Here is a 27958-nt window from a genome sequence, read left to right on the forward strand (position 1 = left end):
AAATAGTTTTTATTGCGTATAATTATACAATTTTTTCAATAAAATAACATTTATTGCGTATAATTATGCATTTTTCTCAATAAAATAACTTTTATTGCGTATATAATTATATAACTCTTTCAATAAAATCTTTTATTGCATATAATTATATCCCATTCTCAATAAAATAACTTATTGCTCATAATTATATATCTTTTTTCAATAAAATAACTTTTATTGCTTATATAACCATTTCAGTTTTACAATAAAATAATTTTATTGCATATTTAGTGATATTTGGTTGTCTGTTATATCTTGAACAATGCCGAAAGCCAATTCACAAAATCTTACGGGAGAGTGTTCTGCTCCTGCTATGGTGACAATGTCTCAAGATCAGTTTCAATCTTTACTTTCAGTACTTACTAATTCTAATAAACAAGTATCTGAAGATCTTTTGGTACAAATCAGAGATCTTACGAGAACTCCTACACATATGTCAGGTGGAAATTTCGTTAAATGTACTGCTCGTTTTGATGGAACTATTAACGCTGATGTTGAAGCTTTTCTTGACAATGTAATCACTTTTAAGGACTGCTCCCAAATAAGTGATGAGAATGCTCTTCGTGGTTTATCCATGCTGCTTAATGGTTTTGCTGCTACATGGTGGCAAGGTATTAAAAATACAGTTCTCACATGGGAAGATGCTGTACAGGCTTTAAAAGATGCCTATTCGAAAAAACTTCCGCCTCATTTAATATTTCGAGAAGTATTCTCGCGTGAACAAAATTCTAGTGAACCTACTGAATTATTTGTTTCCCATATTCGAGCTTTGCTTGCACAATTACCTTATACCCTAACTGAAGAGGTTCAGTTGGATATGGTTTATGGCTTACTGGTACGCAAATTACGAAAAAGGCTACCAAGAAATAAATTTCAAAACTTTAAGGAACTTTTAATAGAATCTCGAGAAATCGAAGCATCCTTAAAGGAAGGTTTAGTTGCTACCGACTCTGATCGTCGACAAAAACCTCAATCAAATCCAGAAAAGGACCCTTGCAAAATAAAATTCAAATCGAAGTGTACGTTTTGTAAACATTTTGGCCATATTCAGTCAGAATGCAGAAAATTTAATAATATTAGTCAAAAGACTAAGCAATCTAATTCTAATGATTCAGTTAGCACGTATATACCTCCTAGTCGTCTAAATACGAATCCTAGCAATTCAAATGTATCTCCTCAACGTTCTTCCAGTGTAGTTTGTTATGGTTGCAATACTCCTGGTTATGTTCGCACTAATTGTCCTAACTGTAAAATTTCTGTAAATCCTATTACTACAGAAGCAGCCTCTTCTGTAGAGCTTCTTTTAGCAGAAACTAACAATTTGAATAATCGCCCCCTCTTACCAATAAGTGTCTTAGGTTTGAGTGGTTGCGCATATGTTGATACTGGAGCAAAATGTACTATAGCTGGAATTAAGCTATACAATCATTTTGTAAACAAAGGTCTACACTATGTTTCCAAGGAAATGAGTTTAGTGCTTGCTGACGGCATAAGCCGCACAGTAACAGCTCATATTTTTGAATGTTTGGTTCTCCTATTAGATAGATCCATACCTACAACTTTTGTTGCATTTCCTGAGCACACATCAGCTAAAACTCTTCTTGGCATAGACTTCTTAAAAAATGCTGATATTATTATTAATATCCCTCAAATGAAATTCTCATTTGCTGATTCTCCTAATGTTCAACATAAATTATTACGAGAACCTAACTCCTGCAATGCTTTAATTAACCTTCTTGAACTCACTTTACGACAGGACGAAGCCTCACAGTTAAATACTTCTGATCGTAGTACCTTACAATACTTGATAAATCAGTACAGTGGTGTTTTTATGGAACATAATGAACCTACACCATTTGCTGAACATTGTATTAATTTAACCAGTGATATTCCAATCGCTGTGCCTCCTTATAGGACAACTCCTCAGAAAACTGAAATACTCAAAAATGAAATCCATCATTTATTGGAAATGGAAATCATTGATGAATCCGACTCAGCTTATGCTGCACCTACTGTGCTCGTTCCTAAAAAAGACGGTACTTTTCGCATGTGCGTCGATTACAGACGCCTCAACGAAATAACTGTACCAGATAGGTATCCTCTGCCGAGGATGGATGATCTATTGCATGCGACAACACAGACACTATTTATGACAACACTAGATTTGAAAAGTGGTTATCATCAAATAAGTGTTCGTCCATCAGATCGAGATAAAACTTCTTTTATTAGTCCTTTTGGTATTTTTAGATTTAATCGTATGCCTTTTGGTCTCCGAAACGCGCCTGCTACTTTTCAAAGGCTTATTGATCGTTTTCGTAGCGGATTACCAAGTGTCACTATTTTGGCATATTTAGATGATATTATTATTCTATCTAGTTCGTTTGAAAATCATATCAACGATCTAACTAATGTGTTTCAAAGATTGCAAGTAGTTAAATTGTGTGTAAATAGGGCGAAATGTACTTTTGTGCGCTCTTCTGTCAAGTATTTAGGGCACCTTCTGACGCCCAATGGGATCGCTCCTGATCCTGGGAAGATATCAGCAATTGCCGACATGCCTATACCACGCAATGTTAAACATGTTTTATCATTTTTACAAACATGTAGTTGGTTTCGACGTTTTGTGCCAAACTTCGCAGGTATATCCAAACCTCTTTCAGACTTAACTAAGAAGAATATAGCATTTGTTTGGGGACCGGCACAAAACCAGGCTTATGAAACTCTTAAAAGATTGCTTACGCAAGCTCCTATTCTGCAACAAGCAACTTTTACAAACTCTTTTATAATAAAAACAGACGCAAGTTCATATGCACTTGGCGCATGTCTCCTCCAGGGGGAGGAAGAAAATGAAAAGCCGATAGAGTATGCAAGTCGCTTACTCACAGCCGCTGAACGTAACTATAGTACGACAGAGCGAGAAGCTTTAGCTATAGTATATGCAATTAATAAATTCCGGGGTTACATAGAAAGTTCGCCTATTATTGTCAAAACAGATCATCAACCACTGAGATGGTTGATGTCACTCAAATCTCCTACTGGCCGCCTTGCTAGATGGTCATTGGAAGTGCAAAGTTATGATCTACGAATTGAATATGTTCCCGGACGAACGAATCGTATCGCCGATATGTTATCAAGGCCTATCTGTGGTCCAGACACGAAAGATATTTGTGACCTCTGTACTATCGCAATGGATGTACCAACGATAAGTAATAAGAAACTTAGAGAGGAACAGTTTACTGACTCACAGCTTAAAATAATTATTGATTGCCTTGAATCGGAAGAACCTGAATTAGTAGACATCACCCGATATACTGATCGCGGTTATGTCATGAATCAGGGAGTCTTGTATAGATATAATCAAGACCTTGAATGTGAAGACGCTCAGTTAGTAGTGCCTCAAAGTAAAATAGCCGATGTTTTGAAAGAGTGCCATGATATGCACATCGCAGGACATTACGGTGTTGAAAAGACAATTCAAAGAATTGCTCTTCGTTACTACTGGCCTACTATTAGGCGAGATGTCATAAAGCATATAAAGAAATGCATCGACTGCCAAAGGTATAAACCTTTGAATCTGAAACCAGCAGGTCTGATCCAGACACCTGTATTGGCACAACGCTTTGAATGCGTTGCAATTGATTTAGTGGGTCCACTACCTGTAACTGAAAAAGGAAACAGATGGATTTTCGCAGTGGAAGATACTTCCACGAAATGGATAGAAATATTCCCGTTAAAACAAGCTACTGCGGAGGAGTGCACAAAGGTACTAATAAGCGAGATATGTTTACGATACGGCACCCCTCGTAGAATAATAAGTGACAACGGACCCCAATTCGTTAGTAAAATAATGCAGCAGTTTACATACTGCCTAGGTATTCAGCAATCACTCATTCCTGTTTATCACCCTGCCTCAAATCCGGAGGAACGTAAAAATCGCGATCTAAAGATTCAGATTTCTATATTAGTGCAAAGGGACCATACTAAATGGGATGAAGTGCTACCAAGTATTCGTTTTTCCATGAATACGGTACCAAATTTAGCTACCGGTTATTCCCCGGCGTATTTGAACTTTGCACGTGAGCTACGTACGCCCACAGATGTGCATAAAGACTTACGAGCTATTATCGCGAGTGAAACGGTTATTCCTGAGATAACGCCGTACTTGCGCAGACATACAGACATTTTACTAAGTGCGCGTGAGAATAATGAGTTACGCCAAGACGCTTCGAAACTGTACGCAGATAAACATTTTCGCGAAACCGTTGTGTTTAACAAAGGACAGAAAGTTCTCGTAAAGACTCACATCCTTAGTAAGAGTGATGCAGGACTGTCTTCCAAATTTGCGCCGCGTCGCGATGGCCCATACCTTATCCTCAACCAACTTTCTCCTACTTCGTACGAGTTAGCAACTGTAACGCACCCGGATATAGCAATTGGAAAGTACCATGTATCTGCTCTCCATCCTTTTGTGGAGGATGATTCCAATTCGCCTATAACACCTCTACATGAGTTACGTAGTAGAGGACGACCTTCAAATACGTTGCAGAAAGGTGTTCCAGATGAAGCCAAAGGGGCTATCCCAAAACGACACCTAAAGCCAACGCAGAAATCCTCAAGTTCTGGTGTACCTGAAACCACAACCCGTGACCCCAGAAGTACCTCTTTACCTGCAAAGAGTAATGGTTCTGTGCAGAGACCCAGGCGTTCCAAGCACCGTCCTAAGCGTTACCAAGACGCCCATGAATGATGCCCGAGGTTTGTCCCAAGCCCTCGCCAACAATCAACAACCATACATGTTTTGTATCAGTCATCTTCTACGTCTGATCCAAAGGGGGAGGATGTAACAAGATTATACTTGGCAACCCTGTCAACCATTGTGACGTAGGATGCTGTCAACGGTTGTCTGCCATATATTCTTTTGCATTGTCATATTGTCTAAATAGCAATCAACATGTGTGTATATGTATAATGTAGTTTTAATTGTTTTATTTTATTCATCTGAATACACCACATCAAGCAATGTGTTTTACTATAATTTACATCAACCTGTGCGTTGCTACCTATTTGCAGTGAAGTTATTACGAAATAAACCCTTCCTTCTCGAGAATCACACCCCAACCTACACATCCCCTTAAATAATGATCTGTACGTAGGTTACTCAATTTCGGCCTTCTCTCTAGTATAAGATTTCTTCTGCTTTTACTCGGTCGTGCTCACCTCACAGAATTAGCGACGGAGACCGAGCTTAGTGAGCCCCTTTACTACAACAAGATCTTAGGATTGTAGGAGAGGTACTAATAGGTTATTGTATAAGAAGACAACAATAAAATAATCTTGTATTTATTATAATATATATTTGCAACACTACAAAACCTAATCTAGTTGACATCTATAGTTTTGAAAACACTTTTAACAAATAATTTCAATTGCCTACTTACTATTGTCAAATAAATAAATAAGAATTAAAGAAACACTAAAATAAATAACGCGCATTGCAATAAATTTGATTCAATTTCTGAAATAAACATTTGTCTCTTATTAAAAAGAATGGACAGTGGAAGTGTGACGTCACAACTGTCAATTACTTTCCAAACAAAAGTTGAAATGCCCAATCTCAAGACTTTTTAAATTCTATAAAGTTAACATTTTGCTTCCTTTGCTGCTTTTTTTGTAAGTATAGTGTTTTTTACGATAATACCATCATAATTCAGTGTTCTATTTCTATGAAATATCGTTTAAAACTTTAAATTAAAGACATTCTAACCTTACTTTATTGATACATGCATTTTATTGCTATTTTTATAAAACAACATGCTTTATTATTTACACAACAAAATTCTTGTATTTTTTTGTTTCGTTTCTTTCGTTTAGTTGTTAATCTTTAATGTTAAGTTATCGTAGAGTTTTTATAACATCTAAAAACCCTACAAATTGTTTTTGTAAGTATGAACCCTGTTGGTTGTTTACTTATATTCTAAAATCTTTTTTATTTGTAGTGAACTGATGATGCTTTTAAAAATAAAAGCGAAACGTATTTAAATAAATCAATAAAGTAGTTGACGACTTTTATTTGCCAATTATTGACCGATAAAACCTCTGCTATTCAACCATTGAATATAATTTAAATATATATATATATATATATATATATATATATATATATATATATATATATATATATATATATATTGATTTATAGTATCAGCAATCGGTCTGTAGGAAATAAATCTCTATTTGTTCTATGTCTCAATATTTCGTCACGACTTTGTGACTTCTTCAGGAGAAAACTATAAATTTATTAGAATAAATATTATATGTAAACAAAGTGAATATTTCAATATTTACAACTATAAGAGTATACTTACTTAATGAAATATATATACCTTTACTCTTATAGTTGTAAGTATTAAAATATTCACTTTGTTTACATATAATATTTATTCTAATAAATTTTCAGTTTTCTCCTGAAGAAGTCACAAAATCGTGACGAAATATTGAGACATAGAACAAATAAAACATAGAGACTACAGACCAATTGCTGATACTATAAATCAATATTTAAAACAGTGCTGTCGAAAATAATTTCATATATATATATATATATATATATATATATATATATATATATATATATATATATATATATATATATATATATATATATATATTTGAGGGTGTTTTAGCACATTTTTCACTAAGTTGTGTTGTTTTGTACTATTTTCTGTAATTTTGTGTTGCTAGAGTTTGTTTCATTTAATTCCAACATGGAATTACGCCTAGAAAGCGTAAAAAGATTATCACGTTAAGTGAACACACTTCTATGTCACAAAGAGAAATCGCAAGAACGTGTGAAGTGGGTCAGGGGGTAGTAAGCAAGATTTTGAATGAATGTGAAAATGTTAGGAAAAAGCGGAAGAAAGAGAAAAACAACACCAGCAAATGAAAGATTTTTACTTCGAAAGAGCAATTGGACCCAAGAAAAACAAACCAAGAGCTCCAACAAGATCTAGCAGCATCCGGTGTAGTGATTCATGACTCGACTGTTCGGAAAAGACTTTTGGAGAATGGTAGAACGAAGTGCGTAAAAAACAGCTTCTAACTGAACGAATGAAGAAACAAAGGCTATTGTGGGCCAAAAAATACTCTAATTGGAATGTAAACGACTCTAGAAAAGTTCTATTTACAGATGACACTCACTTTATAGTTCAGGGACAGAGGTCGGAATTCGTCAGGAAGTCTGACAATGAAAACCTTACACCATCTCATATTGATCAAGCCGTAAAACATCCAATCAAAAGAATGTTTTCAGGATGTTTTTAATAAATGGCATTGGCAATGGCAAATTGATTTTTGGTACCAATCGAAGGCATAATGAACAGCCAAAAATACAAATCCATGTTGAAATAGCGTTTGGAAAAATGTCAGCCCCAAGGAGGAGCGATTATTCAACACGACTCTGCTCCCTGTCACAAGTCAAAGCAAGTGATGGAATTTTTCAAAAACAAGAGTAATGTTTTAGATTGGCCCAGTAGCCAGATCTCGACCCCATTAAAAATAGGCCATTTGCAAAGCTAGACTGGGCAAAATCGACTGTACTACAAAACTAAAAATGATAGAGGCGGTCATTCAGGTTTGGTTTCAAGATGAAAAGATATCTGGGAACTGTCAGAAATCAGTACTGTAAAAGCTACGGTAAAACAACTGTAAAAGCAGTAATTGAAGACAATGGAGGACATTATGTCCTATTAAATGATGTAAGATTACCTTTATAGTTTTGAAAAATATAATTTTTTTCTAAATCTAAAGTTTTAGATTTATATTTACAAAAAAAATTTATACTGCTGACAGTTACAAAAGCAAAAAAAAATATGATTGATTGGTATATCCGTAATAATTTTGATATCAATAGAGGGTGAAGGTGAGGAAACCTGACATCTACAAATTTATCAGCCATTTCTAACAAAATTCTTAAAACAGACAGTTAAAAACAATAACATCAACTTTGCGTAAATACAATGTTTTTTTTGCGTCGCCTAGCTGTTCTGGTAAAACATCACAAAAAATTGTTAAATACTTCGCCTTTGTAGAATTATTGATTAAAAGCTTTTCACAAAATACATTTTTATCAAATACTTATATCTAAAAAACTAGTTGGCATTTGACGACTGTGCAGCAAGGAGGTACACAATTATACAGGGTGAGTCACGACGGACTGTACATACTCGTACAATGTACATACTTCCTTGTATGGGAAACAGCAAATCACCATTAAAAAGTATCTGCTCCCCTTGTTTAAAAATATATAGGATGTGTTGTGAATTTTGGCTGAATATATATTCGTCATAACTTTTAAACGGTAATTTCGATGTGTCTCATATTTTGGTAAATCGTTAAATTACTACTAGCTAATCAACTAATTTATTCAAACTAAAGAAAAAATCAGGCCCAGTTTCAAAAAATTAGTTCGATTTGTTCATAGAAAAAAAATTTCACCCTACGGTTTTTGAAAACTCTAATAATAATTTTATAAATAAGATAAACAGGCAATTAAAATGGTATGTTTCTTTTTTCCTCACACAACTACTTAATTTGTAATAAAAAAATCAAATTTGACTGCATTAAAAGTTTAGCAAAGTGAACTCTCGATCTAAAAAATCGTAAATTTTCTTGCAAAATTAAATTTTTTTAATCAAACATTTAGTTTGACATTTAACAAATAAATCGAACCTGATTTTTTCCAGCATAATTTATTTAAACTGGAACAAAATCAGATCCGGTTTTATAAAATTAGTTCGGTTTGCTCACTGAAAAAATTTCACACCGTATAAGGTTTTTGAAATCTCTTATAAGAATTTTATAAATAAGAAAAATAGGCAAATACAATGACAAATTTATTTTTCCGTACTATTACTTAATTTTTTATTAAAAAACTCAAATTTTACATTTTACTATGAATTAAAAGTTTGGCAAACTGAACCACAGATTGAATGCAGGATATTTTAAATGTTAATTTTATTTTTCATTGACTCAAAAATAAAACTGATTATTACCTTTTGAAAAAAAGTAAAATATAATTCTAAGACTTTATTAAAATGACACTAGCGATTAATTACTAAACAAATATTGTACAACACGGTGTTTTAGTATTATTCAAAACAACATGTACCTTCTAAAATTCTGGAAATTCTCAAAATGTTGTTTTATTTTAAATGTATAGCATGAGCTGTGCTAGTATTAATACTTTTAAATTACATAGATGTTCAAAAAATTTAATTTTTGCACGTAAAGTCATGTTTTTAAATTTGTGATTTAGTTTGCCAAACTTTTAATTTATAGTTAAATTTGTTAATTAAAAATTAGGTAATCATCTGAGGAAAAAATATATATGTAATGACTTTGATCACTATTTGATTTTTTTAATTAAACACTAAGTAATCGTGAGAGGGCAAAAATAAATATGGCATTTTAATTGCCTATTTGTCTAATTTATAAAATTCTTATTAGAGTTTTCAAAAACTGTAAACAGTGTGAATTTTTTTTATGAACAAAACAAACTAATTTTTTAAAGTCATAGGTAGGTACTTGATTTTTTCCTAGTTTGAATAAATCAGTTAATTACGTGGTAGTAGAGTAATGTTTGATCAAAATATGAGACATATCGAACTAACTGTTCAAAAGTTATGACGAATAGAAATTCAGTCAAAATTCACAACTCAACCTGTATATTTTTAAACAATGGGTGCAAAGACTTTTTATTGGTCATTTTGTTATTCCCCACAGGGGCCTCCATACGAGGTTGAAGTATGTAGAGTTCGTCATGACTTACCTTATATATCTTCTACATGGGCGGTTTTTTTATTTGAGGAGCTTATGCAAATTATGTGACCATTTCGAATATTTTGTATGGAACCTCTAGATACTTTAACACTGGCAGATAAGGACTAGGACGAAGAAGATATAGACGGTCTGGCAGACAATTTGTCATGAAAACAATTGTGTATACTTTTAGAACTACATTTCATGGGTAAAATTGCTAAACATGCGCATAATATAGAGTTTCAAGAGAATTACTTTGACCTTAGAAATGAAATAAGCAAAATTGGTATGAATGATATAACTTGGACAAAAGGCATTAACAAACTACAATTATCTGAATATACAGTTTCCTCATTATACTATAAGTATTTTAGATTTTTAACACTAACACCATTTTTTAATAACGAAATTATTACCTATTTAGTTTATGGGAGCCAAAACAGAGCCAAACGGAAACGGAAGCCACCTGTTATAAAGGCGCCGTACTACAACCAATTTTTTTATTGTCATTTACTTAATCAAGTAAAAGACGAAAAAAAAAAAACGATGTCTTGGTAAGAATATAAGTCGATTATGAAAAATATGTGTATTAAATATAAAGAGCCAGTTTGTTCACAGTTTAATGTCAAATACCGAATTAAATAAACATTATATAATTTCTTGTAATTATTGCAAATGTGACTCTTTTGACCTTGCTATATGGCAACGTGATTTTTTTAGCGAATATAATTTAAAAAATCTACTTTTCCTTATTCGTTACCAAATTTTTAAAAGAACCTAAACTAATTATTTGTAACAACATACATACATGTAAAACCTAAAAAAAGTGATGGGTTAAAGGTTGTGAATAAAATAATAAATGCATACCAAAAACACAGCCTGATTTTTAAATGTGAAATAAGTACAACTAAATATTTTCTAGATATGTTTTTAACGAGGTTCCAAACTTCCTCTACTGAGTTCTAGTCATGACTGATTAATTATTTTTCTTCTAGGTATGATTCTAGGTATTCATTTATTAAAACCTTGGGAGTTTTTTATTCTTACACTTGTCAAAACTGTCTAAATTAATATAGAAATAATTAACCTGTTTCCACTGTTTCTGATGTTAGTACAACTTAGTTATCTTAGAACTATGACAAGACAGTTTTTTAAAATCTGATAAAGCAAAAATATTGGTTTTATACCCTTGGAATGATGGGAGCATTTGTTTCTGAATGTGGTCCAGCATATTTCGGTCTACACACACAGCCACTTTCCACTAATACGTAATCCTGACCTGTTAATGTTACCGGTCCTAGTGGAATAACTAAGAAAAGGTAAGGAACGTAGGTTTGGGTACATTCTCCTCGAACTACATCGCATTCTGAACTTTCACATACCTGGTAATAAAAAACAATTAGGCTTCTTTATATCAATAAGTTGTAAGTATTAATTAATAATATATCAAAATATAAATGTATTAGTTTTAGTTTAAAATATGAATGTCGGTTTCAATTTAAGATTTTAGTACAGAAAACATTATTTAAACTACGATACATTTGAACAAAATTGCAATGGCATTGCACGTGAATTTGCTTATACATTACATATAAAACACTTTGGTGGTGTTATCACAACACATATTTATTGAGATATTTTAAGGTTTTGGCTTAAAATATAGCTAATAAAATATAAAGATTTCGGAAGATCTTTGTGGAGAGGATGCAATAAGCTTTGAAAGGAAATAAATGACTAGTTTAGTAAACTGTAATTTATAGTTATTTAACCAACAAGTGTATTAATAAGGGCGATTAACAATTGAGATATTTTAACGCGTGAGCGAAGCGAGCGCGTTAATGTTCGAAATTGTTAATCGCCATTTTAATTCACGAGTTCGTTACAAAACTTTTCCGTCGACCGTACTTTTCAGAAATAAAGATATCTTAGTTTAAATATTTATTTCCTTAACGATAAACAACAATTTTTTCAGCTTTCATTGACTTTATTCAAAGTTTCCTTAGTGGTAGTTTTATTATAGTAAACATTAATATTCGAAATGGTACAATTACTGAAATTAAAGGAAGATATTGATAAATGATTATCTGCTGTATAGCATTTTGACAAATTTATATTTAAGTCTTCTTGGACCTCTGTAAATTCTGTGATAGAAGAAGTTAAATTCTGGTGGACTTAAATTAAACTCTTCGTCAATATCCATCCTTTGATTTTCAAATACACAGAATTTTAAACAATAAAGTAAATAATGACATACAATGACAGATAGTACTAACAGCGGCTACTTAATTTTAAATTAATTTTTTAGTGGGAATATAAATAGGTATATGTTTGGTTGCCTACACCACAGGTCACTGCCAATCACAGAGCGTTTAATTTATGCAAGCAATGTATGTTGTGTTGCCTATAATGAAATCGTTCATTAATAGAAAATCATTCATTAATAGGGGTCATTAATCAATGATTTTGAGGGTGTTAAAATTGATCATAAATGGACGGTCGAGGGAAATAGTTATTTAACCAACAAGTGTATTAATAAGGGCGATTAACAAAATTGAGATATTTTAACGCACGAGCGAAGCGAGCGCGTTAATGTTCGAGATTGTTAATCGCCATTTTAATTCACGAGTTCGTTACAAAACTTTTCCGTCGACCGTACTTTTCAGAAATAAAGATATCTTAGTTTAAATATTTATTTACTTAACGATAAACAACAATTTTTTCAGCTTTCATTAACTTTATTCAAAATTTAATTTTCCTTAGTGGTAGTTTTATTATTGTAAACATTAATATTCGAAATAGTATAATTGCTGAAATTAAAGGAAGGTATTGATAAATGATTATCTGCTGTATAGCATTTTGACAAATTTATATTTACGTCTTCTTGGACCTCTGTAAATTCTGTGATAGAAGAAGAAGCGGTGGTGCTGAAGGAAGTACTTTGACAAGGTTTAGTGGTATTTTATCCCAAAAGTTTTTCAGCTGTTAAATTTATTCTGCATAGAATTATCTATATAACCTTCTGCTACAGCAGTCGATTTCCAGCCACCTAGTCTTTTAATAGCTGAAAAGTCTGCACCACTGTCACACAGTATTGAATGTTTATAGAATATAAATAGGTATATGTTTGGTTGCCTACACCACAGGTCACTGCCAATCACAGAGCGTAGCAGTGTATGTTGTGTTGCCTATAATGAAATCGTTTATTAATAGAAAATCATTCATTAATAGGGGTTATTAATCAATGATTTTGAGGGCGTTAAAATTGATCATAAATGGACGGTCGACGGAAAAAAATTTTTAATTACGTGCAAAATATGTACTAATTCTTATTTTTATATCACTATTTATAGACGGTAAAAATATACCGAAAAATAATTTATATTCTTCTTAGTAGATTCCCTAAATTTATTATCGACCCCACCAACTTTTCAAAATCTCCTTGGTATTTTCTGATATCAAATATCTATTTGGTCAGAATCGTAACTTAACTGAAAGGTTAGACCAATATCTTCATTCTTAATCTTTTGATAAATTGGAATGTAAAATTGGAATAAAAAATTTAATTCTGTTATGATAAAGTTCACCCTTTCTAACTTAGGTACAAATTATTTTAATAAACTCCAATTTAACGAAAAATGGATAAAAACCTCTTTGATGTTTATGTTTCTCATAATGTTCTTAATCTCCTTTCACTATCTTAAGGCCTTTGCGTTGTAACCCTTTATTTAAAGAATCATCATCATCTTTGGCTCGACAATCCTCTGTGGATCTTGGCCTGCTCTAAGATTCGTCGCCATTCTGTTCGGTTTCTGGCAACATGTTGCCATCTTCTGATTTTTAATATCCGTAAGTCGGTTTCAACTCCATCTAACCACCTAATTCGCGGTCGGCCTTTGCTTCTTCTTCCTACAGGTGTTCCTGTGGTTAGCTTTTTAGGATTTAGTTTTTATTTAAAGAATACCATTTGTAAAATCCTTGCCGATATTGAGAATTTTTTTTAATACCTACTGACCATTCTGACCTCCTTTGCATAAAATCTTCTTTGCATAATAGCTACCCTTTTAAATAATTTCCATTAATCTTCTAACTATTAAAAATTGATGCGATATTATAAGGAAACCTATATTTAAAAACAATCATTCTGATCTTTTAATTCTTACTAGTCGTAAGTGTAACGTATCTATACTAATAAAGAAAGAGCAATATCTATCTTAGTCAAACTCTTCTCTAATAACACTTAAAAAATAGTAATATAAATGATAAACCTTTGCCCAGTCTCTCCATAATTATAATGGTTATACCTACTCCTGTAACGGGATTTAATCAAGCATCAGATCCATAAATTATTACAGTTATGCATGACAACTACAGCCACCTACATCAACTCTTCGAATAGGAACATTGTTAAGTTCTTCGCAGACATCTCAACTAAATCTTATGATTACAATAATGAATTCTAGCCAAACCAGCACCAATATTCATTTAAGGAGTCAAAATTATTTCTCCGTTGACCGAGCTACTAGAAAAAGTTGCCAAAGACAGTTATGAAATGAAATTATTAAATTTCGATCAGATCAAAGTTCAACCAAAGAACTCAAGAAGTTACACGGTCATTACAAAGGCAGTAATAGAAAAGAACACAGAATCTCATACATTTAAACTAAAAGAAGAACGGAGCTTCAGGGTTGTCATAAAAATCATTCACTACTCATTCGACGTCAACGACACAAAAATCTGAATTAAAAAAACTTGGACACGATGTGGAAAATGTATGGAACGTTTAACACTATAAAAACAGAACCCAACTACCCACGTTTTTCATTTATTTAAAGTCGAATGATAACAACAAAAATATATACGATATTGAATGTCTTTTATATTAGAAAATCAACATCGAAACGTTAAAACAGAGAAGGGAAATGCCCCAGTGCGCTAGATTTCAAAGATATGGACACAGCAAGAACCAGTGACATCTAAGACCAAGATGCGTTAAATGTACTGGTGACCATAAAACTAACCAGTGCTTCAGGAAGGAAAGATCAAACAACGTGAAACGAGAGCAATCACTTTGCTAATTACGAAGGTTATCCCGTTCACAAGGATGTACTGAAGAACAAATACCCCCACTTCGAGAAAGAGCAACTATTACTCAACCGATAAGACAACCTCATCAATTGGATCTCACAACAGGGACTTAATAGCACTCCGTATTAAGAAGTTCCACAGACCTTAACCATAACAAACCACTTTTCAGAACTAAAAACATGTTAAAAACTTTATCAGAGCAAATGTCCACAATGCTTAACCTGCTAACCTGCCGTCATAAACAAGCTGGTTAAATGATTAAGTTTTTGAAGATAAACATCTGGAACGCTAACGGCCTATCGCAACACAAGGAGGAATTAAAAGCCTATATATTGTTAACTACAGTACAGATAAAGTGCTTATAACGGAGACACATGTAACTACTAGAACCCAAATAAAAATTCCCAATTAGGTACACAATATATGACTCTTTAACACTCGGACGGTATGGTCCACGTTGGAACAGCTATCATATTAAGAAAAACAATTAAATATTATGGAGCTCAATTAATACAGAAAAAACTACTTACAGGCCACCAGAATAAAAAAAGAAGACTGGCACGGACCAGTTTCGCAACTTTGTACAAATATTTACTAAATATTAAATAAGAAATTATTTCTACATCGTATCGAAAACCCCATCAAACAGCGGGTAGTAAGAATTAAATTAGAAGAACACAGTACGCTTTCAGCGCTCAGCTGCGTTATTTGTGCACTCTTCTATTTGGTGGCACTACTAGTTTCGTTTCTGCGCGTTATTATTTGTCACTTTATGTCATTAGTCATTAAAGTCAGTCTTCCTTCCCTAAAATGCTACGCCACATTTTTATTTGTTTTGTTTTTTCATAAATAATGCAAAAGGTACAATTTTCGACGATTTTTATTTATGGTATCGAACACAATACATGGAATAACAATGGTGGAGGGTGTGTAATACACAGTGAATGCTCCGAAAGACACTTTAGTTACTAATTTAATTTGAGAAATGTTGAACAAACGGACTTTACTTAATGATCATTATTTCACCTTTTTAATAGACCTTGCTCCTATGAGACCTAAATTAGAGAAGACGGAAACAATTTATAACAATTTTCATGTAAACGCTAGTCATTTTAAAGAGGATATAATCAAAGTTGGACACAGGGACATTAAGACAACAGTTTTTTCGAGTTTGTTTTTACCACGACCAGGTAAGAAGACCAAGACCAGGCTTAAATTTACAATAGGATGTACAAATAATAGGATATGCGGACGATATAACCATAGTAGTGTAGGTCTAATTAAGTTCTTTTATTATTTGAAGAGGAACTAACGTTAGAGTAAAAGTCCGCGATCTATGCGAGAAGTCTTTATTACATAAAATAAACTGTAATGATGTTATTTACAGGTACACAAAATTACGGATAATTGTCTGCGAATTAAAATATCGAACACCCGTCGTTAATTGTTTTCGTCTTTCGTCTTTTTTAGCGCGCACGATAATTTACTTCTATTCAGTTCGAGCGACAAAATTCGAATCCCGTTTAGCTCAGGAGGAATGTGTGATCTCGTCTACATATCTCCTGTCCCCTTCGCCCCTGAATCGCGTCTCTTTTATAGCGACTTAAGCATATTGTTTAAGTGGTATCTTGCAGTGGCGTAACTAATGAATAAAACTATGCTAAATACTTATACTAAGAATATACACACATTCCTACAATATATTCCTACAGTAGCAACAGATAAAAACAAAGAAGGTGGAACATTCAAATACTTGGGAGTACTAGTCAACAGAAGAAATGAAAGTGTAGATATAAAAAGAAAAATTATATATATATATATATATATATATATATATATATATATATATATATATATATATATATATATATATATATATATATATATATATTCAGGGATACTACAGTATTCACTGCCTTCCCTCGCTCAACCGTTTCCATCTCTCTCTGTTCGATTCTCCATCATTTAGGCCTCTCTTACTCATGGCGTCGTCTACTTCGTTCCTCCAGGATTTTTGGGGTCGTCCTCTTTTCCTCCTTCCTATGGGGCTTCATTCGGTTATTCTCTTTATCCATCTGCTAGCACTAGTTCTTCTTACATGTCCATACCACTTTAGTCTTTTTTGTTCTGTGCATGTTAGTATGTCTGTTTCTATTGATGTTCTTTGCTTTATTTCGTCATTACTTCTCCTATCCATTATTGTTATTCTACAGCATCTTCGCAGGCATTCGATCTCTGTTGCTACTATCTTACTGCTATTTTTCTTGTTTATGATCCAATTTTCAGCCCCATATGTCATAATACTTCGCACTAATGTTTTATAAATCTGTGTTTTTGTCTTCATATTTAGGTGTCTATCCCACCATACTGAGTTAAGTTGTCGGATTGCTGTTCTTGTTTGTCCTAATCTTTGTGTAATTTCTTTCTCTGTTGTTGCCTTTTTCATGATTATAAACCCCAAGTATTTGAATTTATCCTTTCCTTTGATTGTTACGTTGTCATCAATCTGTAGATCTTCTATGTCTTCTTTACTTGTAGATAGGTACTCTGTTTTCGCGAGGTTAATATCTAGGCCAGCCTTGGTATAATCTTCTTGTAGTTTCTTCATCATGCAGCTGAGGCAGTCTCGTTCGAACCTTCGTGTTGGAAACAAGCATCGAAGAAGTACTTGTGTATAATTATCTGATCTTTTTGTAATTAGTACCTATAATTAGTATAAGCCATTTGTTATCAAGAAAGTTAAAAACAACCGAAAAAAGTGATTGTGTTCAATGTTATTATAATTATCCAACAAGGAACTAATACAAATTTAATTACTACATTTATTAACATAAATATAAATAAAATAGTCCGGTATATTAACAAAATATGCCGGAATGTCTTAACAATTCCTAGTTGTAATTAGTGGAAAACTGTGGATCACCAACTAGATAACCAAGAAGAAGAAATCGAAAAGACAGTTACAACTCTCTAGATGAACAGCAGAAAAAATTTAAAATACGTAACAACGATCTACAAACAAAATTATCAAACTTTCAAATAGAGAAACCACAAAAAAATCTCACAGATGCAGAAGAGGCAACAAGTGGTAGTGAATGGGTATCAGTCCACCACAAGAAACGTCAAGGCAACGATGATAGTCCTGAATTGAAAAACTGAAAAAAGTAAAACTGTTCCTACATCTAACAGATACGAGGCACTTAAAAATGATAAACCTAATGAAGAGGATGAAATGCTGGAAGAAAAAAAAGATCCAGCCACCTATATTTATCCAAAATGTTGAGTGTATCAAACCATTACAGGAATTACTACAGCAGATAACTCCAGGTAAATATACTTTAAAATGTCTTGGTAAAAACCAAATTAAAGTTCCAGCTGACTCATCCAAAAACTATTCATTAATTGTAAAATCTTTAGCAGATAAAAATACTCAGTACCATACATACCAACTGAAACAAAACCGTGGATTCCGGGTTGTTATACGTAATTTACATCCTTCAACAGATCCAGATGACATTAAAAAAGCGTTGCTAGCGCACGGACATACAGCACTGAACATCTCCAACATTAAGCAAAGAGGCACAAAGAAAGATCTGCCACTATTTAATATAGAACTGGCTATCCCAAGTAACAATAAAGATATATATAATATTACAACATTACTAAGTAGATAGGTAAAGCCGGTTTCAGGACGGAAGTGGTCAAGGTCACACGCTGAGTGCTGCGTGCTGGTTATCTTTGCCACTTCGGTTCTGACCGGAAGTGATAAGATAAGACCTAATTAGTATTAATCAACTACAGGATGTAAGGAGGTGATAAGGGGGATGGTTGGAGTTTGCAGTAAACAGGAAGAATGCATTATTATTGTAAACAAAGGAAGTGATAAGGAGGTAATTGGGGACATAATTATTGAGTTTGCAGGTTGTGTCCGTTGGTTATCTTGGATCTAATTAGTGCACTTTTCGATGCAAATTCTGCAGGGAGATAAGAATAAATTGGTTTTTGTTTGTATCGCGCGTTTGTTGTTATTGCAATATAATAGCGTGGGACGTTACGCGGAAATTGTTATCTTGGATCTAATTAGTGCACTTTTCGATGCAAATTGTGCAGGGAGATAAAAATAAATTGTTTTTTGTTTGTATCGCGCGTTTGTTGTTATTGCAATATAATAGCGTCGGACGCTACGCGGAAATTGTTATCATGGATCTAATTAGTGCACTTTTCGATGCAAATTGTGCAGGGAGATAAGAATAAATTGGTTTTTGTTTGTATCGCGCGTTTGTTGTTATTAGGCCGATGGTGATAAACACACCCACTTTTCATGGCAATAAAAGAGCGTGGAATGCTATGCGGAGATTATTATTCTAGTAACCAGCAGACGTAACGTATACCAGTCGGTAGTTGAAATTTAGTGCGCTTGTGACACTGTGTGTTTTTGTGACAAAAATGTAAGTATTTTTTTTATTGCTTTTACATATAAGACATGTTGACTATAATGTTTTGAAGAGTTTTTACTACTATTTTACTACTAATTTTTCACACTTGTGAATACCGCACTGTTTAGTCCAACGTTTTATTCAAATAATGAATATTTCTAATTATTTTCTGTAATTGTACCATTTTACCTATTTTTAATTCTGCTATCTGTAAATTTGTCTGTTTTAATTCTGCTAATTTGATAGTGATTCTTTGAGTTTTTGTTTCTGTTTTTACTACTAATGTTTCTAATTATTGTCTGTCATTTTACCTATTTTTAATTCTGCTATCTGTAATTTTACGTTTTTAATTCTGTTATTTCTTTTCTGTAATTTTACCATTTTACCTATTTTTAATTCTGCTATCTGTAAATTTGTCTGTTTTAATTCTGCTAATTTGATAGTAATTCTTTGAGTTTTTGTTTCTGTTTTTACTACTAATGTTTCTAATTATTGTCTGTCATTTTACCTATTTTTAATTCTGCTATCTGTAAATTTGTCTGTTTTAATTCTGCTAATTTGATAGTGATTCTTTGAGTTTTTGTTTCTGTTTTTACTACTAATGTTTCTAATTATTGTCTGTCATTTTACCTATTTTTAATTCTGCTATCTGTAATTTTACGTTTTTAATTCTGTTATTTCTTTTCTGTAATTTTACCATTTTACCTATTTTTAATTCTGCTATCTGTAAATTTGTCTGTTTTAATTCTGCTAATTTGATAGTGATTCTTTGAGTTTTTGTTTCTGTTTTTACTACTAATGTTTCTAATTATTGTCTGTTATTTCTTTAGTTCAATTTCTTTAGTTCAATTAATGTTGCCTTTAATTTATCAGTTCTGTTTTACTACACTGTTTAGCTCATCGTTTTATTGATAGTGATTCTATAGAGTTGTTGTTTCTATATGTTTGTGTTGTTGGTGAATATAGATGTAATAAATTTTGCTTATTATTGTCTGTAAATCTACATGTTTGTAATTATCCTGCTAATTATTATCCATTAATTGCAGAATGGATCTTTCAGCTATAAACGCAACAGCAAGTGTATCAAGCAAAATCGTCAAGCGGTTGATTGACTTGCCTGTTGGTGTAAGCTACTTAGTTCAACAGCTAAGAGTGGTAAAAACCAAATATGGTATTAGAATAGTGGCAGAAACACCGGATTTTAACATTTTCCTTCCCAAAAGATGACCGGAGGTAATTCAATCAAATTTGGAAAATTTTGAACCGGAGAAATACAAAATAACACTGCTGGGAGTGGAATCATTTGGAAGCCAGGCAACACCAAATTTTACGCTTAGTAAAATATAAGAAGCACCTAGGTGAGTTTTTCATTTATCGTTACCATTATTACTATTTTATCGTTAAAAAATCATGAGTGACATTGGCGACCTCAGTAGTGACATTGTAGAGCAATTAGTTAAAGCCCGAAACATTTTATTTAAAAACTTTACGCCGCGAGAAGCCGATTTTTGGTTAAAACATATTCGAAAACATGTAACACTATTTAATAAAGCTATTCGGTATGGGGACTTAAATGTAGCTAAAAAAAGACAATTGCAGACAAACGTGGGGCATTTGAAAACAATCAAATTAGATATTCAAAATTTTTCTCATCTTGGTGGTGGACACGTGGTGGGTACTGGTATAAAGAAACGTAGTAGTAAAGTTAAATGGGAAGATGTAATTTCATCGTTTGCAAGTCGAGTTAGAACAGGAATAATTATTAATTTAGCTCATAAGGACGTAATGCAATTTTTAGGTGATTGTTTTAAGCGTTTCAAAATTAGAATTAAAAATATTTTAAAAAAATTGAATGTAATAAAATACAATACCACGTTTTATAGACGGTTCGTAAGAAAATCAAACGATGGGGGGGAAAATAGTGAATTTAAGAATTTTAATACAACAAATGAAATCATAGACGCAGGGACGGACTTGGTTTTATGGTTCCACACAAATGCAGTCGATAAAATTATGACAAAGCTATCAGAATTTGAGGAAAAGGGGTCAGGGTGGGCTTTGGAAAAAATAATTTCTTTGGAGGTTAATATTAACAAATGTGAAATCGGAAATGGAGCCTCATCCTTTATTAGACTCCCAGAACAAATCCACAAAAAGCGTGCATGTATCAATATCAAAAATGCAGATGAGGCATGCTTTTTTTGGAGCATAGTTTCAGCCTTTTATCTACCGGAAGGTAATATCAGTCGGACTGCTTCATATCCACATTACGCAACAGTCTTAAATGTTGATGGTTTGGATACACCGATGACTATGGGGGGTATTTCAAAATTTGAAAAACAAAATGACATTTCCGTAAACGTTTATGGACTGGAAATGAATGTTGTTAAAGAGAGAACATTTTACGTAACAATGCCAGTAAGGCTATGCAAAACTAAATTAACTAGACATGTAAATTTGTTGATAATACAAGATAAATATTTTCCAAAACTAAATGATTATGAAGCACCTATTGAGGATGATGAAGTTGTAGACATCAAATATCATTATTGTCTGATAAAGAATGTCTCGGCTTTTGTCTAATCAAATGAGTAAACATGAACATAAACTATTTGTATGTGATAGGTGTTTAAATTATTTCAGTAGTTTTGATAGACTAAATGATCATGCAAAATATTGTGAGAACATCAACGATTGTAAAGTGTCATTTCCGTCATATAAACATGTTGAATTCAAAAATAATATATATAAACAGACGGCTCCCTTTGTTGTCTATGCAGACTTTGAGGCAATGTTACAAAAAATTAAAAATAGTCCACTTCAAAGTAAAACAATTAAACATCAGAAGCACAAAGCTTTTAGTGCCGGTTATTACCTAAAATGTTCTTATGATGAATCGTTATCTTTTTATCGAAGTTACTCAGGTACAGATTGTGTAGATTGGTTTGCCGCAGAAATGGCAGAGTTAGCTATGTTTGCACAGAAGAAGATCAAGCATATTATACCCATGAATATTAAGCCAAACACTAACGGTGCAACGACCTGTCATATTTGTGAAAAACCATTTTCAAAAGAAGATCTGGTTGTGACAGATCATTGTCACTACTGGAGATTTTCGAGGATTTGCGCACCAGGTGTGTAACCTCAATTTTAGAAAACTTTTTGTAGTTCCCATATTTTTTCATAATCTTAGCGGTTACGATTCGCACTTCATGATACGAGATCTGGCGAAAAAAGGAAGCATCAGTCTACTTCCAATAAACAAGGAAAAATATATTTCCTTTACTCTAGACGATAGACAATCCAAAGTTAAGTTGAGATTCGTTGATTCATTGAGATTTTTGAATTCATCATTGGACAAGCTAGCCGTTACATTAAATGTCGAGGATTTAAGATACTTAGCTCAAGAATTTCCCCTGGCTACTCCTGAACAAATAGAGTTATTGCGAAGAAAAGGTATATTCCCCTATGAGCACATTGATACTATGGATAGATTAAAGGAAACTCAATTACCGCCTATTGATAAATTTTATAGTTCGCTAACAGATGAAAACATTTCGAAAGATATGTACCAACATGCGCAGAATGTGTGGCAATCATTCGATATTAAAAATATTTTAGAATATAGTATGTTGTATATGAAGACTGATATAATGTTGTTAACTTGCATCTTTGAAAATTTTCGACAAAAATGCCTAGGTACATACGGCCTTGATCCTGCTTGGTATTACACTATGCCTGGATTTTCCTGGGATGCTATGCTTAAATATACCCGATGCAAATTGGAGTTGCTGCAGGACATCAACAAAATAATGTTTATCGAAAAATCTATTCGAGGAGGAATTAGTCAAGTGAGTAATCGATACTCGGAGGCCAACAATAAGTACATGTCTAATTATGATTCATCAAAACCAAGTAAATATTTACTCTACCTAGATGTCAACAATTTATATGGTTGGGCAATGTCCCAATGTTTACCGTATGCAAAGTTTGAGTGGGTGGAGGACACTAACATTGATGTAATGTTTATACCTGATGATGGAGATACGGGGTATATACTGCAAGTTGATTTGGAGTATCCAGAACACTTACACGATCTACATAGAGATCTTCCATTTTGTTGTGAACATCGAGTTCCAGAAAGATCCAAATTGAAGAAACTTATGACTACTCTACATAATAAAACGGAGTATACGTTACATTATCGCAACCTCAAACAAGCTCTCAATGCAGGGCTTAAACTAACAAAAATCCATAAAGTGTTAAAGTTCCAACAGAGCGCATGGCTTAAACCGTATATCGATCTTAATACAACATTACGAACCGCAGCAACAACTGCATTTGAGAAAGACTTGTACAAACTGGCCAACAACGCCATCTTTGGGAAGACCATGGAAAATATACGTAAACATCGTGTAGTAAAGCTCGTTTCCAATTGGGAGGGAAGACATGGAGCCAAAAATTTGATTTCCAGTCCTCGATTTCACAACAGAACCATTTTCGATGAAAATTTAATAGCGATTGAATTAAATAAAACAAATCTAATTTTCAACAAACCATTATATATTGGAATGACTATTCTAGACATATCCAAAGTTTGTATGTATGATTTTCATTATAATTTTATGTTGCCAACTGTGGGAACTGAAAATTTAAAGCTAATGTACGGTGATACGGATAGTTTTGTATATGAAATATCATGTGATGACGTTTACAGAGATGTCATTAAAGCGAATCTGTCTAAATTTGATACATCCGACTATGCTGGAAACAATCCATATCAAATGCCTCAAGTAAATAAAAAAGTATTGGGTCTGATGAAGGATGAGACCAATGGTCGCATAATGACTCATTTTGTAGGGCTTAGATCGAAAATGTACTCATTCAAATTACAATATACAGACGAGGAGCGAAAGACGTTGTGGCAAAGCTACAAAAATAGCATAGATGATGGCGCTATTGAAAAAATCGTAAATAACTTAGGCGTTACGAAAACATCTAAAGGGGTTAAATATTCGGTAGTAAAAAACAGCATTACGTTTGAGGATTATGTGACGTGTCTCAAAGAATTTACCTCCAAAAGCGTTAAACAATCAACATTTCGTTCCTATGCACATAACGTATTTACAATCATACAAGAAAAAATTGCATTAAGTCCACATGATGATAAACGGTATTTACAACAAAACTCATATGATACGCTTCCTTGGGGTCATTACCACACTACAATGATAGAATAACGATAAACGGTAAAATAGTAATGATAGTAACAACAATAAATGTAAAACTTGATAGTGCTCTATCTCTTAATATTATATATAGGCAAACAATAATAATAAAAAAAGTTGTAATAAATATAATACTATGTAAGCTAAAAAATAATAAAAAGTAGTAATAAATATTTAATTTTAGAAGTTTTGAGTTTTATTATTCTTATCACCTATAAGGATAAGGAAAAAAAAATGATAATAGTAGTAAAAAATTGGTTCTTTATTTAAATATTAATTCATGAAAAGAAAGAACTAACTTTGGACAATAAAAGTTTTAACTGTTTAACTAAGCTCCCATCAGGACATGGTATTCCCAATATATTCCAATTAAATGGGCCAGTTTTCACAACATTTCTTGTAAATTCGTTATATTTGTAGTAGGTATTGCCCTTCAGAAAATAAATATTTCCATCTATATATCTAAAGGATGAGTTAATGTCACGTGGTACTCCTGGAAAAACATCTTCTAAACGACCTCTGCTAACAACCTTCTCTTTAACTTCATCAAATTCAATGAATGAATCTCCGTTATACCAAATATATGTCTTTCCTTTCCTTATAACTTTATATGGTAGTTGCAACAAAGGTATGTCTGTTAATATATGTAGACTGGGAAAGGAAACATCACACATTCTTTTGCCACTTATTACAATCAAATCTCCTATTCTGTTTTGGAACACATGTGCAATGTTTGATATTCCTCTTGGTAGATATTCAGTCAATGTCTCTGGAGCATAAGGTACTTTTCTGTCAATCAGATCTGTTTTCCACAACAAACCATCACTAGCAATGTATACACGATAATGTTTAAACTCTGGGTTATATGCCAAAAATACTAAATCTGGATATTCTACTTCACACAAATTAATAAACTTTTCATTAAAACGCGTAGGTCTAGTAGTCTCTAAATGAGGCTTAGTTAAACGAGTAGTCTTAAATGATGATGATGATGGTGGCGGTGTAGTCTTGAATGATGATGATGATGGCAGTGACGATGTAGTGTTGTTAAATGTCTTGGGAATTTTTACAAATTTACGCTTAACACCATATAAATTTTCCATTCCATTAATGTCATCTTGACTTAGATTCATAATTTTGTTCTGATACCATGGATACATTATAGAATCTGGAACATTACTGTGTGCTAAACCTAAACTATGACCGATTTCGTGAACAATGACCATGAAAAGGTTGGTTTGACTGTCATCTGTCACATTTAAATCATAACCCCAATTCTCCTCAATATCCAAATGTATTTCTATGCAACTATCTGTTCCTGTTGGAAAATTGGCATGAGCCAAAACATATCCGGGTCCATCAAAATTATGTGGACACTTTTCTCTTCCCATGCAGATTGCACGATATGTGTGGCTCTTGGGGACTACAGTTATGGTTATATCAGGTGCAGGATCTGCAATAAGAACTCTGGTAAAATGCAAATTTGAAACATCTTGCCACATATTAAAAGCTCTCTCAGTCAATGTAATTAATTCTGGTTTTAGACGTCCTTGGGGAAAATACCAAGTGAGGTTGGTTTTATTCCATTTCCTTTGAGTAGAAGAAAATAAATTTTCTCCAGTTTGACATCGAGGTTTCTGCATTAATGATTTTGTTTCTTCGTTTAGCTTACCATCTACTAGTAAATTATATTCTTCTTGGAAATTTATGAGTGTTGTACGAAAGTCCACTTGAGAGTTTTTATCCGTATACCCATAACGCAACAGAAAAGATTTTGCATCAGACTCTGAGAAACTTTCTGCTGTTGTCACTATGAAGCACAACAGCAATAGAGAGAGAAGACTTCCAACCATCATCGTTGATAATATGAAACTGATAAGTAATGCTACATCGATACGTACATATACTTTCACAGAGGGAAATTATATCTACGTCAAAGTAACAAAATGTGACACCAATTTCACTTTTACATGCAAAAAAAACTGAGTGTAATTATGTCAACGTAAAAAGTGACAAAAAATGATGTCATAAATGATGTCAAAATTACCACTTTCAAAGTAACCAAACATTTGTTTATTCCCCATATAAATCAATGTAAAATATCACCCAAAATACCACTTTTTGTGTAAAAATGACATCAATTTGACGCATGTGATTTTACGTACGTAAACGTGTTGAAATATGATATCAAAATTGTCACTTCTAAGAGCAATTTGACACATATACTTTTATACGTCAAAATTGTCACATGTCATGTCAATTTCGACATATGTAATGTTCTGTGTGTCTTAGACATATTGTTGTTACGGGAAAATAAAATACACAGTTAAATATGTATAAGCGATTTATTGAAAAACAGTAAAATTATCTATATCTATCATTACAGTTTGTTCATAATAATAAATATATTCTCTTAACGCTAGACTTAATATACATGTATTTGAAGATTCGCAAAATGAATACAAAGTTTTTATAGGAGTTACGTTATTGTTAATTGACTTGGAAAATCTTAAGACGTTTGTATAATACTGCGAAAAGTCTTGTGCTTCTATGTAACGTAGACGTGGTAAAATTATGTGATGATTACCTTTAATGAGATTCACTATATCATCTTCATACAATTTGATAGTATCACCGAGCTTTTGGACTTCTAAAACCTTTGGATTATCCATGGTATTTATATCAATTTTTGTCTCAATGTATAAAAATTGACCACATTTTGTTGGAAAACCATTATTTTCAACATCACCAGTCACAGCAACAAAAAACTCATCATATTTAGCATTAACACAATCCATAAACTGTATCCACTCATACAAACCAAAAGATATTTCATTCTGCACATTGGTTAACTTGACTGCAGGACTTAATGCTCGAGCTGGACTTATGCCGGTAGTCACTTTAATTTGCCCAAAATCGTATGTTGAACTAAGCAGATATATGGTTTCACTTTTAGCGCCTTCTTCAAGTGCTTGTAAAACGCTGTTGTAGCCAAATGGCTCATTAGGATAATCATAATCATCACAATCAAAGGTATAATAGCCTTCATCGCAAACCATCTCCGAACAAACATCGACCACTGACATGCCACGCGAATTACTCATTACAAGTACACTTCGTAAGACTAAACACCGAAACGTGTTCTATTCCCATCCACTACTCTGCGCCTGCGCTTAAACTACATCAGAACTATTAATCCAACTGTTATGGGTGTGGTCGAAACCTAACCATTTAACCCATAGTTTCTTTTCTTTTCTCTTTATCACTTTTTCTACCAGATAAATGTTGGGATTAGACGTTTTTGAAGTTCTTCCTCGTAAAAGCCTCCTCTGATTGGGTGACCATGCATATCTT

General features: G+C 32.9%; 3 protein-coding genes across 4 annotated transcripts in view; 1 reads left to right on the plus strand and 2 right to left on the minus strand.

Annotated features, from left to right (window-relative positions):
• LOC140441409 (sorting nexin-13-like) overlaps positions 1-27958 on the plus strand; it is a 1016720-nt gene that overhangs the window by 952098 nt on the left and 36664 nt on the right. The window lies entirely within an intron of this gene.
• LOC140441412 (uncharacterized) overlaps positions 1-27958 on the minus strand; it is a 284085-nt gene that overhangs the window by 3205 nt on the left and 252922 nt on the right. Inside the window, exon 5 of one of the 2 annotated variants that reach the window (XM_072532125.1) lies at positions 6563-11237. The exons of the other annotated variant lie outside the window; for it this stretch is intronic. Within the exon in view, the coding sequence (XP_072388226.1) occupies positions 11037-11237 (201 nt within the window). The 3' untranslated portion in view covers positions 6563-11036. Of the gene's footprint in view, positions 1-6562; positions 11238-27958 lie in introns of those variants that run through there. 2 annotated transcript variants of the gene reach the window in all.
• Positions 24883-26460, minus strand: LOC140440904 (matrix metalloproteinase-18-like). Its single transcript, XM_072531268.1, has one exon. The coding sequence runs from the start codon at positions 26458-26460 to the stop codon at positions 24883-24885; it is 1578 nt and encodes a 525-aa protein (XP_072387369.1).

The sequence above is a fragment of the Diabrotica undecimpunctata genome, chromosome 5 (assembly GCF_040954645.1).
Source record: "Diabrotica undecimpunctata isolate CICGRU chromosome 5, icDiaUnde3, whole genome shotgun sequence".
NCBI classification, from domain to species: domain Eukaryota; kingdom Metazoa; phylum Arthropoda; class Insecta; order Coleoptera; family Chrysomelidae; genus Diabrotica; species Diabrotica undecimpunctata.